The sequence below is a fragment of the Antechinus flavipes genome, chromosome 4 (assembly GCF_016432865.1).
Source record: "Antechinus flavipes isolate AdamAnt ecotype Samford, QLD, Australia chromosome 4, AdamAnt_v2, whole genome shotgun sequence".
Lineage (NCBI taxonomy): Eukaryota > Metazoa > Chordata > Mammalia > Dasyuromorphia > Dasyuridae > Antechinus > Antechinus flavipes.
In genome coordinates, this window is record NC_067401.1 from 132,299,031 (window position 1) to 132,314,313 (window position 15,283).

Sequence of the window (15,283 nt, forward strand, 5' to 3'; positions counted from 1 at the left end):
TTCCAAATTTCAATGCAACAATCCTTTAACTTTTTAGAATGGGGAAAAAGAGTCAAGGATGATTGGCTCAGAGTGTGTAAATGGTGAAGTGTAATGCCAACAGCTCTGACCCCAGTCATTGGGGACACCATGAGACAGAACTGTCCCTCAAGGACCCCACACCCAGTGAATAAGGGGAAGTGATGGGCTGGTCACTTTGAAGGTGAACCATAAAGCTCTTACTTCACCGAGAAGTACAATTGGTGAGGAGTCCTGACTTAGCAAGAAGCCCAAGTAAAATCTTTTATGAGGTGAAGGACTCTTCTGAGGTCATTAAATAACAGACTGAGAAGTGCTTCAGAAACATTGCTACAGGAGAAAAAAAGGAGAAAATGCTATATATTGTGACCACGCCTACAGGATGAAAGAATATAAGAAGAACCTAGAATAGGAAGGGGATTCATACAACAGGAAATAGACAGACTTTGCAGTTCAGGGGACTTAGCTGAATTTACCATGCCTTACAACTGTTGCCTGCCCAGCATCAGCTGCCGTACCAGCTGCGCTTCTAGGCCCTGCCTGCCTCCCAGCTGCCATGGCTGCACCCTCCCTGGGGCCTGCAACATCCCCGCCAATATAGGCACCTGTGGCTGGTTCTGTGAGGGCTCCTTCAATGGCAACGAGAAGGAGACCATGCAGTTCCTGAATGACCGTCTGGCCAACTACCTGGAGAAGGTTCGACAACTGGAGAGGGAGAATGCTGAGCTGGAGGGTAGGATCCGGGAGTGGTGCCAACAGCAGGTCCCCTACGTGTGCCCAGACTACCAGAACTACTTCAGGATCATTGAGGAGCTCCAGCAGAAGGTCAGTCAGATGGCTCATGTCAGCTAATTCATGCATTAGTTGCAGAATTATCCAAAATACTGCATTTAAGAGAGTTAAGGGAAAAGCTTTGGGGATATTGGGAAAGGCAGATAGAATCCCATTAGGATCAAGAGAATGATTTAAGATCTTAAAATATAGTAACTTCACATTGTTCTCAGAGGTGTTATTTAAAAATCATGAAGAATTTCTATTTCATCTTGGCTCAATGTTATCTTCTGAATTTCATAGCATTTTCATCAATAAACAGTCATCAAAGTCAGAGGCACCTGAATAAAGACCCAAATAATTCATCATTCTTAAATTGCCAGCTATTATATAAAATGAACTAGATGATGGATTCTTAACTGGAGTTCTATGAATTTGTTTTATTAGTATTTTGCTTAATGCATTTCAATATAATTTTTCCCCCCATATATTTTATTCATTTAACAACATTATTTCAAGAAGGGGTTCATAGGTTTCATTATACTTCCAAAAGAGGCCATGACACAACTTTATCAGGCTCAAGGATCTATAATTCCATTGTAGCTGATGTACATAAAACTTTAAAACAGGTAAAGCATATTTTAGATATTTGATTTTTATGATAGTCCTTGGAAATCTATACTACAGACACTATATCTCCATTTATAAGTTGAGGAAACTGGATTTCAAAGTGGCTAAGTGACTTTCCAATGGTTACATAACTAATAAAGTTCCAGAATGGGCTTCAAACCTGGATTTTTTTTCAAGATCAATTATCAATGCAGTCCTTAACATTTAATCACTTAAGTCTTCTGGGGCTGTTTCCTTTTCTGAAAAGTTACAGTTCTGAGTCTGTAGAATAGGAAACTGGTTAATCTAAGTGAGCCCTAGTAATGTGTGCAACATGGATTGCTGATCCCATCCCCAAATAGAATCTTGTGCAGATATTCTGTAATATATCTAGTCTGTCAGTGACAAAGAGATGATTTTGATTGGCTGTTGGTTGGAATAAGGGTACATTCAGAAAGCACTAACTACCAGAGTGAATTTTTTTCTCCTTGGTGGCATAAGTGTGAAAAAGACATTTTGTAAGCCTCTGGATGGGAAAAGGACTTTAGTCATCTCTTAGATTTGGAGGAAGATTTAGAAATAATCTAATCTCACCTCCTCATTATGCAGCTAAATAAACCTCTCAGACCTGAAGGCTAGAAAAATTAAAAAGTGTGTTCAAGCAAAATAACTGTTTGGACATATATACTTATTTTGTATTTAATTTATACTTTAACATATTTAACATGTATTGGTCAACCTGCCATTTAGGGGAGGAAGTGGGAGGAAGGAGGGGAAAAATTGGAACAAAAGGTTTGGCAATTGTCAGTGCTATAAATTACCTATGCATATAACTTGTAAATAAAAAGCTATTAAAAAAAAAGAAGTGTGTTCAAAGTCACAGAATTAGCTAGTGGCAAAGTCAGAAATAAACACAGGGTTCCAGATTCCCATTGAGATGTATCCTTTCTGTTCTATCATATTACTTTTATCTCAAAGCTGAATATCAATTAATCAATAGAAAAATTTATTAAGTATCTATTATGTGTGAGAAACTGTGGTAAACAGTGGGGAGACAAAAGACAATTGCTTGCTTCAAGGAGTTTACAATCTAATGGATTATGGAAAACCAAGAATTTGAACTGGAGATGTGATATTGTCATCCATGATGAGAGGATGATAGTTGATTTTTCTTTTTGCTTTATGAAATGAAGTATTATTTCTAAGTATAATTCAGCTCATGCTCATTCATTCCTTCAGATCTTGTGCACCAAGGCAGAGAATACCAGGCTGGTGGTACAGATTGATAATGCCAAGCTGGCTGCTGATGATTTCAGAACCAAGTAAGAACTTTTGAACAGTATGATTTGCCAGATAAATAGCCTCAACATAATAGTGACTTCTGAATCCCTGTATTCAAACAGTGACAAGATGATTTATTCCTATTGAGGGTACTTAATCTGGGGTATATACATTCTTTAAAAATTTTTTTTGATAACTATCAATATACTTAGTTTCCTTCGTAGTCATATGCATTTTATTTGAAACGTTTAAAAACATGGTAGCTAGGTTCTGATTAGTGAGAATAATGAATCCTCTGAAAAGTGGACAAATTATTCAAATTCACACCACACATTTCCACTAAGCTTAAACCAATTACAATATTTTACATAATTATAGCTTTGCATAGTATGAATTTGAGAGCTTTTTATGAGATCCATTATTCATACTAATTGGGATGAAGCTGAATTCTAAGAAGGTAGCCTTTTGGATAGACTAGACTGCCAAAGGAATCTATAAGCCCCAAAAGGTGAAGATTCCTTGACCTAAGACATCTTTAATATTCTATATTCTATATTCTGATTCTATATCCCATGCTCCTATGACACTGGTTTGTGAGAGTAGATTTTCCCTTTGAATTTTTGCTTTCTTTGCATGTTTTTTGACTTCTTGTCACATTTTAAAGGTACCAGACAGAACTGTCCCTACGTCAGCTGGTAGAGGCTGACATAAATGGCCTGCGCAGAATCCTGGATGGGCTGACCCTCTGCAAGTCTGACCTGGAAGCTAAAGTGGAATCCCTGAAGGAGGAACTGCTCTGTCTCAAACAGAACCATGAGCAGGTAAGGGAATATCGCCAGACTTAGGTATCTTGTCTAGTGAGAAGGGGCCTGACAAGACATAGGGAACAGAAGGAAATGTCTTTTCTTTGTCCAAGAAAGTGAATATTTCTTGAGCAAGAAATGATCCTTGCTTTAGTCAGTCAAGAAATAATTATGAAGCACCTATGATGTGCCTTGCATTGTGTAAAGTTCTATGGATCTAAAGAAAGGAAAAAGACCGTGGAAGCCCATGAAGAACTCATTAGAGAATAATTAATGCACTCTGCTTTGTTGGCATAAAGATACGAGGTCATATAATGTAGTTAGTTAAAACATATCCGATAGTTAATAATATTCATCAAGCTTAACATCTGTACCAATTCAGAGACCAGCAAGATTTCTTTGAAGAGCAGGACACCAGCCAAATCTTTCATATTATAACCAATCTGAATGTAGTAATCATGAAATCTTGGTCCCAAAGTCCCTGTATGAAAATCATGATTAAAAATTGGGCATAGAGTCTTATAAAGAAGAAACATTCTCAACAATATCAATAAATATTTGCTACAAAAAGCAACAATGAGAACTAATATTGTAAGTCCTGTAAGACTGACAAAGTGTTTGATATTTGAGAAGTAGGTACTAAACTATTATTTCTATTTTCCTATTAATGATACCAAAGTTCAGGTGAATTGTCCAGGATTAGTTACATAATGAACACTTGTTAATTAAGTACTATGAGTCAGGAAGGGCAGCTAGACAATATTGTGAATGAAGTGTGGGACCTGGAGTCAAAAAGATCTCAATTTAAAACCAGGCTCAGACACTTATTATCTATATAATTCTGAGAAAGTCACTTAATCCTGTTTGCCTTGGTCTCCTCATCTGTAAAATGAGCTGGAGAAGTCAATAGCAAATCATTTCAGTATCTTTGTCAAGAAAACCCCAAATGGGATCATGAAGAGTTGGACAAAACTGAAATGACTGAACAACAATAAAAATGTGTCAGGTACTATGCTAAGTTTTGGTAACACAAGGAAAGGCAAAAACATAATCCCTGATCTTAAAGAATTTATATTTTAATGTAACTATGTACATTAAAGATTTATACATAATGGGTAGGAAGTGAGCTTAAAAGGGTCCCCACAAAGCTAGTGAGGATCCAAAGAAAGTTTTGAATCTAGCTTGCTCCTGACTATATGTCCACTCAGTCTTCCTTCTATTAGTATTCTCAGATAATGATAAAGATGTTGGTGTTCCTGAGGATGGTGATAGTGAAAAAGACAGGAATGAGTAAGAGTAAGAAGGAAGAAAAAGTAGGAGGAAGAGCTGCCAGATTCTAGGAGATAGTATGCTGAAGGAAAAACTGGAATAAATGGGAATGAATAAATTGTTTTTTTTTTTTATCATTTTAGAAAAAGTATGATATAATGAATAGAGAGCCAGTCAACCCCAGAAAGTCCCATGCACAAATCTTGTCTTAAACACATATTGGGCAAGTATAATGGCTTATAATCAGTGAGTGGACTTGAACCCAGTAGACAAATTATAGTGCTCCAGGAAAATCTTGGCGACTATAATTTCAAACCCAGTTGCTGACATGTATGGGTAAAAGGAATTTCCCTATACTAATGAAATTATAAGATCAGAACTTATTCCTACCTTTTTCTATGAGTCATGGAGATGGTGACATAGTGGATGGAATGTTGAAGTCAGAAAAAGTCAAGTTAAAATCCTGCCTTTGCTATTTACTAACTGTGTAATCTTGGGCAAATGATTTAACCCATCTCTCTCATATCCTTAACCCATCTTCCCATTTATAAAATGGGGACAATAATAGTCTTCATCTTGTAGGGTTATACTGTGGATTATTGTATGAGGTATGAAAAAATGACTAAGCAAATGCTAACTATTACTATTTTCTTCAAGCTCTATGTTCCCAGAGAGCTGAAATGCTTAATTACTGCTTCAAGGGAAAAAAAAAAACTTGATGTGTTTTCTAATAATGCTCTTATAAGAGACTTTATGAGCAGCTTCATTTCTGCTGGGTTCCTCCCTTTTTTCTTCCATAGGAAGTCAACACCCTACGATGCCAGATTGGGGAGAGACTCAATGTGGAGGTAGACGCTGCTCCAAATGTGGACCTGAACAGGGTGCTGAATGAGACTCGATGTCAGTATGAGACTGTGGTGGAGAACAACCGCAGAGATGTGGAGGAATGGTTCACCACTCAGGTGAGGATCTAGTGCACTTCCTCTAATTCACCAGAATGTCAGGTAGAATTTGTCAGTCCCTCTTCACCAGCTGCCTCAACAAACTTCCTGACCAAAACCGATTTCTTTTTCAGACAGAGGAATTGAACAAGCAGGTGCTGTCCAGCTCAGAACAGCTGCAGAGTTGCCAGGCAGAGATCATTGAGTTGAGACGCACTGTCAATGCTCTGGAGATTGAATTGCAAGCTCAGCACAACCTGGTGGGTTGCCCCTTGGCTCTGAGTTCATCTTGTGACTCCAGATGAAACAATCAATCAAAAATCAATGAGTCCACAAGCATTTATCCCATACCTACATTTCATACTGGGTGCTAGGGATAAAAAAACTAAAGACAGAGAATCAAAGAATTCTTCCTATCAAGTTGCTTACATTCTATTAGAGGAAATTATCTCTCTCTATATATATACATACATATATATATACACATATACAGAGAGAGAAAGAGAGAGAGAGAGAGAGAGAGAGAGAGAGAGAGAGAGAGAGAGAGAGAGAGAGAGAGAGAGAGAGAGAGAGAGAACTAAGCCTAGGAATAGATTTTAAGGGTCTTTGAAAAAGACTGAAGAAAAATAATATTTTAATTTTTACTCACTTCTAACTGAAATTTATCATTTCCTTCAATTATTTAAAGACATGATTCTGGAAAAAGGTCCATAGACTTCAACACACACACAAAATTAAGAATCTTGGTTATAGATAAGGGCTTGAACTAAAGGTTGATAAGAATTTTTTAAGAGGTACAGGTGAGGAGTGATTGTATTCTAGGCAAAGGGGGCAATCAGATAGGCAATCATGTATTGAAACAGCCAAAAAACCAGGTTAGCTGGATCAGATGGTGAGTAAATATCAGATCATGAGGCTGAAGAAGTGAGTGAAAGCTATGGATTAAAGGGGATTAAATGCCAAACAGAAAGGGCTTGTATTTGATCTTAAAGAAAATAGAGAGGTACTGGATAGATAAAGATAGAAATACAGGTAATGCTTATAGGGAGACATTTGATTTTTTCTTATTTGTCATAATTATAAGGTGACTGTGAAACTTAGGGAGACATTCTTGGAAGAGTATTACAAAACCCTGAAAAAATGACATATCTGGCATTCTTTTCTGTCCCTCATCACAGAGAAATTCCTTAGAGAACACCCTGACAGAAACTGAAGCTCGTTACAGCTCTCAGCTGTCCCAGGTACAGTGCATGATTACCAATGTGGAACACCAGCTAGCTGAGATCCGTGGTGACCTAGAAAGGCAGAACCAAGAGTACCAGGTCCTTCTGGATGTCAGAGCACGGCTAGAGTGTGAGATCTCCACGTACCGTGGCTTGCTGGAGAGTGAGGATTGCAAGTAAGTCATCCTGTGGATTTTGGACAAAGCAACATGTATGATTATTCCAAATTATGACGAAAATCTAGCATGGGACCCAAAGAGCAGGAAATTTGTTACCAAAGTTTGAAAATGCTAATCTGTCTGCATGGCCTTTCATGGTATGTTATTGGGAAGAAAATGTCCACATTATTTGTTCTCCTCCCCCAATTTAATTAATGTTTTTAAAAAATGTCCTTATTCATTGTAGTGAAGAAAATGCCATCTGCAGAAAATAACAATTTTGGCTGTCTTTATCAGTGAGAGGTCTCCTTATAAGCTTCCAAGACCCTGGATAAGTTCAGTAACTTGAAATCAACAAGACTTGGGTACAAATGCTGCTTTAGAGACACTCATTAGCTGTGTGATTATGGGTCAATAACTTAAACTTTCTGTGTCCTTGGTCTCTTCATTTGTAACATGAGAAGCTTGGACTTAATAGCTTCTAAGGTTTCAACTATGATTATAGATCCTATCATTTCATTTGTGTAAGGGCCTCCAGAGGAAGAAATTCCTCTACTAATGCAAATCAGTACCTTCTGGGCATTTTTAGTATTGGAAAGTTGCTTTGAATATTGAGAAGTCAAGTGACTTGTCCAGAATCACCCACTCAGCATATGTTAGAGGTAGGAATTAAAGTCAGATCTTCTCAACTTCAATACTAATTCTCTGAATTGAAAGTTATATTGGGAGTTTGATACATACCTAGATAGCATAAAATGGTATCTTCCAAGGGAGTGATGCCATTTTAATTAACTAAGCATGTGTCAAACCCCCACTACACAGGGTTAACAATAAATTCATTAGAGAATTAAATCGAGATTATCAGTGCTCTGCCTTGATTTTTATAGGACAAATAGGGAATATGTGTATGTGATAATGTATATATTTTTGATTGTATTACTGTCCACATTACACTTGTTGGTTGGTGAGAAAATTATTCTTATATTTTACATTTCCATAATTTTGTCTCCTCAGGCTTCCCTGCAATCCCTGTGCTACCACCAACGCCTGTGGCAAGCCCATTGGCCCCTGCCCAATCAGCAATCCATGTGTCCCCTGCACACCTTGCATTCCTCGTTCTCGATGCGGCCCTTGTAATTCCTTTGTACACTAAGTTTCCCGCTATCCCTCAGAGAGTGGAGGACAGAGGGTCATTTATTCCCAACCTTTCCTCCAGCCTCCTCTCACAATGATTGTATCCTGCTAAATAGAAGAGGCCAAAGAAAGATTAGGAAGAAATGGACACAAATTTTCACAAAAATTGTCCATGATTCCAAAGGACTAGAATTTGCTGGTTTTACACGTCGAAGTTTCATATTCCTGGAGGTCTTTGATTTTTAGATGTTTGAGCATTATTTCCTTCAGAAAGTGTGATCTCCTCTGTTGCTTTAACTCTCCTTTTTTCCTTGCAGTTCCCCTGTCATGCGTCTAATAAACTTCTACCTTTGCAAAGCACTGATGATTCTCATGTATATTCATTCTTTCCAAAGTGTGTGATGTTTATATTTCATAAAAAGCCACTTGAAAGCAGAGGGTTAGTCACTACTCTGGGTCTACAAGTAGTCATCATCATGAATAACTCTCATTAACAGAACAGGCTTTGAGACAGCTTAGGCACTGCATAAAACTGCCTGAAAAAAACTCCCTGATCTGAATAGGACAAGTACTTCAGTGAATTATAGCTTTTTTGGTAAGATTTCCCCAAAAGATATTTTTGGTAAGAACTTTCCCTTCCATTGGGAGCTTCTTGGCAGAGATACTGGAATAGTTTGCCATTTCCTTCTGACTCAGTTTACAGATGAGGAAACTCAGGCAAATGGGGTTAAATGATTTGTTCAGGCCCATATAGCTAAGAAATGTCTGAGACCAGATTTGAAATCAGATAGATGAATTTTCCTGACTCTATAAAGTCTGGCACTCCAACCACTACCCAAATGAGTGGAACCTCTTCATCATAGTAGTCTTCATGGGAAGCTAGACACTTATTTCAAGTATTATGCCAGTATTTAAAATGTACTGGAAATATCTTTTGGGGAAATCTTTTCAGAATCTATGGCAGGTTAATAGTAGCAAATCTACTCTTTTCTGAGCTTATTTTAACCCTTTGGAATAGCCAGAAATTATAGAAAACCAAGTTTAGTGAATAAGGTGGGTCATCAAGTTGAGTAAATCTCCTTTGGGTCCTAAAAGGAGGTATGACAAGAAGATAACAAGGAGAAGTCTTGCATGGGGATAAAGGTCTGAAGGTCATTCTAAAAGAATTCCAAGTATGTTAGGGACAGAATTCCAGAATTGTGAGGGTCCTCAGATGCCATCTTCATCATTATCCTATGAACCATGGAATTTTGATTACTATATGTCAATATAATTGGTTTTATTTTTGATCATATGCATTTTTCTTATGCCTTTAAAATTTTTCTAGCATTTCACTATACTTCCAAAGGGGCCCATAGCACAAAAAGATTAAGAACTTTTGATCTAGATCAAAAGACCTATTGATTTAAAATCAAAAGATCCACTGAAAATCCAACAAGTTTACTAACAAGTAAGGGGAAGCCAATTACTTGCAGGGGTCCTCAACTATGGCCGCGGGCCAGATGTGGCAGCTGAGGACAATTATTCCCCTCATCCAAGGCTATGAAGTTTCTTTATTTAAAGGCCCACAAAACAAAGTTTTTGTTTTTACTATAGTCAGACCCTCCAACAGTCTGAGGGACAGTGAACTGGCCCATATTTAAAAAGTTTGAGGATCCCTGTGGTAACTCATTCCACTTATGAATAGCTCTGCTTGTGAGGAAATTTTTTCTTATAGCAAGTCCAAATTGTCCTCCTTGCATCTTCTACCCCATCCATCAGATAATTCTTCAATATTTTAACTTTCCCTCCCCACTCTCCCATCTCTCCTTCCTCCCACCTTTTCTATTTTTCTCTTTCCTTTTCTTCCCTTCCTTCTCTCATCTCTCTCCCCTTCCTTCATTTCCCTTGCCTCTTCTTTTCTCTTTAGTTCTCTTCTGTCCTAGCCTATTCTCTCATTTCCTCTTCTTTTTTTACTTCTCTATTCTCCTTTCCCTCTCTTCTCATTGTCTTCCCTCTCCTGCCCTCAAATCTTCTTGTTTCTTGAATTAACCCTCATTTCCAATATTAATAGAATAACTTTATAGCTTCTCAAGGTAATTACTTCAATGGTAATCTTCCCCCACCCCCCAAACATCTTCAGCTGATTGCTGCATGAAATCCTACCATCAGAAAAGTATTTTTTTTTAAAGTGTTCCCTCCCTGAATCTCATTTGAACTCACAGGTTCTGGAATGCTTGTAAATAAAATTAGCATCACTACTCTTGAGTCCCAACTTCTTTATATCAAAGTATGAGAGGCTGATAGCATGACATAATTTCTTTAGCCACAAGAATGTATCTTCCCTTCTGTCATTAGGCAAGCATAGATCCTCAGGACAAAGGTACATTAGTTGTTGCCTCTTTGCTGATCACTGTCATTCCAGTTTAGGAGTCTAGATGTCATTTGCAATGAGGGACATGAATTATAGCTGCCATGCTTCAGGGACTAAGCAGCACGAGGAGAACTCCACCATCTAACCCTGGTATCTTCCCCCATCCATTCTTTCAATCTCTTTCCAACACAGAATTGAAATGGTGGTGCTAGTGGAAACATCTAGATAAGGAAACCTCTGACTCTTAACATTTTTAACAATGCTCCAGTCCCCAAATTCTTTTCACATCCTTAATGTGGTGAATTCATAATATCATTGGATCGTATGCATGGACTAAAACAAAGCTTCTTAAAGTATGGGTCACAACCCCATATGGGGACACATAACTGAATGTATGGGCATGAAAAATTTGGCAATAGTAAAAGGGATCAAATATTCTGTCAAGATTTAATTCTTTACATAAAAATAAATAAGCACTCCATCTCATTAGTGTGCAAATTTGCTTTCATCTTTAATAAATGATAAAATTATATGTATATTAAAGAAATGTTTTAAAATAATTTTTTAATGATATTAATAAATATTTGATTTGTATACCTAGTTTATGTACCTATATACCTGGGATTGCATAAAAATTTTTCAGGTGAAAAGGGATTGCCAGTGGAAATAATTAAGAAACCTTCTTTGTAATTTTGTATTAGTTAGCAGAGGCCATGGCCAGTGGTCTTGACTTATGTCTAGCCAAAGGATTCTAATGACTTTAGAGGAGAGAATGAGGCTTATGACTTTGCATATCCCTGACTAGTTTAAATCCAATGCTCTTGCAAGTCAAGACATGACCCTACTGAGATGTTACTGGTCCTCTTCCGGAAAGAAGGTCAAACAACAATAATAACTGATTATTCCTGTGGAGGTTCAATCAATTAACCAAACAGTCTACCAATTAGAAAGCATTTAATAAGTACCTAACATGTGCCAGGCACTGTCCCAGATGCAAGGATATAAAGACAAAAGTAAAAAGAATCTGTCCTCAAGGACCTTATAATTTAGTCAGGCATTTGCCCTCGCCTCCCCTCCAAAATACAAAAAAAGATAAAATGTAATTTAAGGGGAAGATGCTACCAAATTAGTGGTGGAATGGATAATCACTCTTGAGATCAATCTTAATCTGACATATGTGATATGTAGAAATGATCTTTTTAGCATGATATTTATAAAGCATAGGTATGTCTCTGTCACTGTCCTACTCAATAAACCTCAGTGGTTCCCTAGGGCCTCTAGGATAAAATACAAACTTCTTTGTTAGGAACCTAAGCCTTAGGCAACCTGAACCTCCAAACTCTCTTTCCTCATCATTCCCTTTAACACATCTGTGGTTTAGCCAAACTGATTTTCTTGCTCTTTCTCACAGAAGATAGTTCAATTCTTGCCTCCAAAATCCTCAATGTGAGAGATATTGTGGCATAGAGCAAAACTTCCTAACTTGTAGGTCCGAAATCCCAGATGGGGTGATGTAACTGAATGTGGGGGATAGGTGAAAAATTTGGCAACAATAAAAGATAACAAATCTTCTAAAATTTAATTCTTTATGTAAAATAAACAAAACACATTCATCTGAGTAATATGAAAATTTGTTTTCATCTTTAATAAGTGATAAAATTATATGGATATCAAAGAATTGTTTAACATTTTAAAAGAAATTTCTTTATGATTTATTATCAATAAATGTTTGCTTTGTATACTTATTTTATATATCTCTATATTTAGAGTCATGTAAAAATTTCTGGGGTGAAAAGGAGTGGGAAGTGGAAAAAGTTTAAGAAGTTCTCCTGTGGAGCAAGAGGACCAGGCCTCCCACTTAGAAAGATCTGCCTCTGATGTTTATTAACTGCATGATGGACAAACCACTGAACTTCTCAGAGCTCTGGGCAACATTCTAACACTACAAGCTAAGTCTTGATTAGAGTAAATAATGTGTCCTATGAAGTGGGCTCATATATTCAAATTCACACTATTCAAAGTTATAATTATGTAAAATATGATAATTGATTGCAAGTCAGTAGAAATATAAAATCAGAATTTGAATAATGTGACCACTTCAGGGATACATTATTCAAACCAATGGGGATTTAGCTTGTGTAAGGTACAGAACAGAAAATAGCCTCCGGGGTTAGAGGAATTTTTCTCCTCAAGAGTTACCTAATAACAGTGAAATCAGTCACAATTTTTTAAAAATGCTATCCTACTTCAGAGAAAGTACTGATACTGTCTGAATACAGACTTAAGCATACTAATTTTTCCTTCCTCACTCCCTCCTTCTCTCCTTCCTTCCCTCTCTCTCTCTTCCTCCCTCCCATCTTTCCTCCCTCCTTCCTTCCTTCTCCCCTTGTTCCTCCCTTCTCTTTTTCCTTTTTTCTTTCATTTTCTGTTTTTGTTCAAATCTTTTTGTACAAAATGACTAATATGATAATGTTTTACATAATTGCATATGTGTAACTCATATCAGATTAATTATGTCTCGAGGGGAAAGAGTAAGGAGAGAGGAAGGATATAAATTGAAACTCAAAACTTTAAAAAAAATGTTTAAAATTGTTTTAGCATATAATTGGGGAAAATTATTAAACTGCATGCATATATATATATATATATATATATATATATATATATATATATATATATACACATGTTGTTTCCTCTACCAACTGTCAATCAGTCTGATTGGTAAGTGTTTAATAACTAGCTCTCAAAAAAAGTTTGATCTGAATTAACTTTTTTTTTTCTCCATCAAATCAAGCCCCGATTTGATTCTTGTCAGTTTTCTGAGGTGTAAATGTGCACACTGGTAATTGAATTGAGCTGGCTTCAACAAACCCTTGGCCTGATATATATGATATTCTTAAGGGCAGATATAATTATTTTTCCTTTTTGTAAAATCAGTGCTTGGCAGTGCCTGTCACATAGATATGACATTATAAATGTTTGTTAATTATTGCTGCTGATGTTATTTACCAGTCTTGTCTTTAAATTTATCAGGGATCAGGAATCAACACTTATACCTGGGGGTCATCTCCTCTGCCTCTGAACTTAACTCTGACACTAACTCTCTTTGTGTGGTTCTAGGCAAGACATTTCCTCTTTCTATGCCTCAGTTTCCTCAATAGTCCAATGAGAAGTTTGAGTTAGGTGTTCTCTAAATTCCCTTCTCTAAATTCTAAATTTACTATAAATTCTTTACAAAATGGTTCTTACAGAGGGATTTTGGGACTTTCAATAGAGAACATAGTCTTGAAAGTCATTCAGTCCAATTCTCATTTTATGACGGAGGAAAGGGAAGTTGAGAGAGTTTATGTGATTTGTCCAAGGTCACAAAGCTGGTAAATAGGCAATCATGATTTGAACTTTGGCTGACTGATTCCAAAGCCATTCTTTTCCAAAAAATGGAAACTCCAAAGCATTCTTTTCAAGCCCCTCTCAAGACTACCTATAATTATATACATATATGTATGTGTGTGTGTGTGTATATATATATATATATATATACATATATATATATATATATGTGTGTGTGTGTGTGTGTGTGTGTGTGTATGTGTGTGCGTGTATATATATATATATTATTCTTTTCAATGTCTTTTCAAATGGAATTTAATATTACAATACCACTTTTTCTGTTCCCTCTTCATGTATCGACTTATACTGTTCCTAATAGAGTATGAGGTCCTTGAGGGCAGGGAAATTTTTATTTTTATTTTGTTCATTTTTCTATCTCCAATGCCTCTCATAGTATCTTCCACAAGTATCTGTTTAATAAATGCTTCTTGGATTGGGCTGGTGGGAAATATTTTCCCCTAGGCTTCTAGATATCCATCTGTTGAGTAACAATAAAGATAACAATAATGATCAACAATGACAATAATGATAGGAACCTAATAGGGTTCTTGATTTCCTTGGTGCTCATTCTGGGATTCCCTCAAAGGTTAAAGGGAGCTCAGGGCAGGCATAAGGCATGAACACCCATCAAGCTGTAGCCTTTGTTTTTGTAATGACTGGTGTCTTAGATCTCTAGTGATATTTAATTAGCACATTGCAATAATAGCTTTTGCTTGGCTTCTTTTGAAACCTTTTAATGTCTATTTTTTCTTCCTGCCCAATCTAATACAGGTAATTAGCCAATGACAGAAGTCAGCCCTTTTGGTCTGATTAATTGAAATATACTAGCTGTATAAAATAATAAAAAGTCAGGAAGAAAACAAAGGGAATATAGAAATATCTTCAGAAGCAGTTTAAAGGATTCTCAAAGCATAGATTTGATTTATGGGTTATAAATTGGCATTTCTATTTTTTTCTGACTTGAACTTTGCAATATAATTCAGATTTAGAACTGGAAACAACTTTAGAGTTCACCTAGTTCAATCTCCTTGTTTTATAGATGAGGAAACTGAGCCCCAGAAAAGTTGGAACTTCCTTAGAGGTCACATGGCTAGTAAATATCTGAGACAGGAATTGAACCTAGACCTTCCATGTCCACTATACCAGTAGTGATAAATTCAAATAGAAATAAGAGCCTAAATTGTGGTCCTCTAACTTGACTTATTGACTTAGAAAATTGCATTTTTATATTTTACATGTTTTATTGCATTTTTATTTATTTTTGCTACCAGTTTTCCAATTACATTTTAATGTTTTGGGCTGTGGTGTAGAGTATTGTGAATCATATGATGCC

The 15,283-nt window shown here is 36.5% G+C and overlaps 1 protein-coding gene across 1 annotated transcript; it reads left to right on the plus strand.

The window, feature by feature from the left end:
* Nucleotides 1-232: 232 nt before the first annotated feature.
* LOC127560163 (keratin, type I cuticular Ha1-like) lies at nt 233-8,560 on the plus strand. Its single transcript, XM_051994516.1, has 7 exons — nt 233-843; nt 2,638-2,720; nt 3,344-3,500; nt 5,552-5,713; nt 5,827-5,952; nt 6,871-7,091; nt 8,088-8,560. Exons 1-7 carry the CDS (start codon nt 496-498, stop codon nt 8,224-8,226), a joined length of 1,236 nt encoding a protein of 411 aa, XP_051850476.1. The 5' UTR covers nt 233-495; the 3' UTR covers nt 8,227-8,560.
* The last annotated feature ends 6,723 nt before the right edge of the window (nt 8,561-15,283 follow it).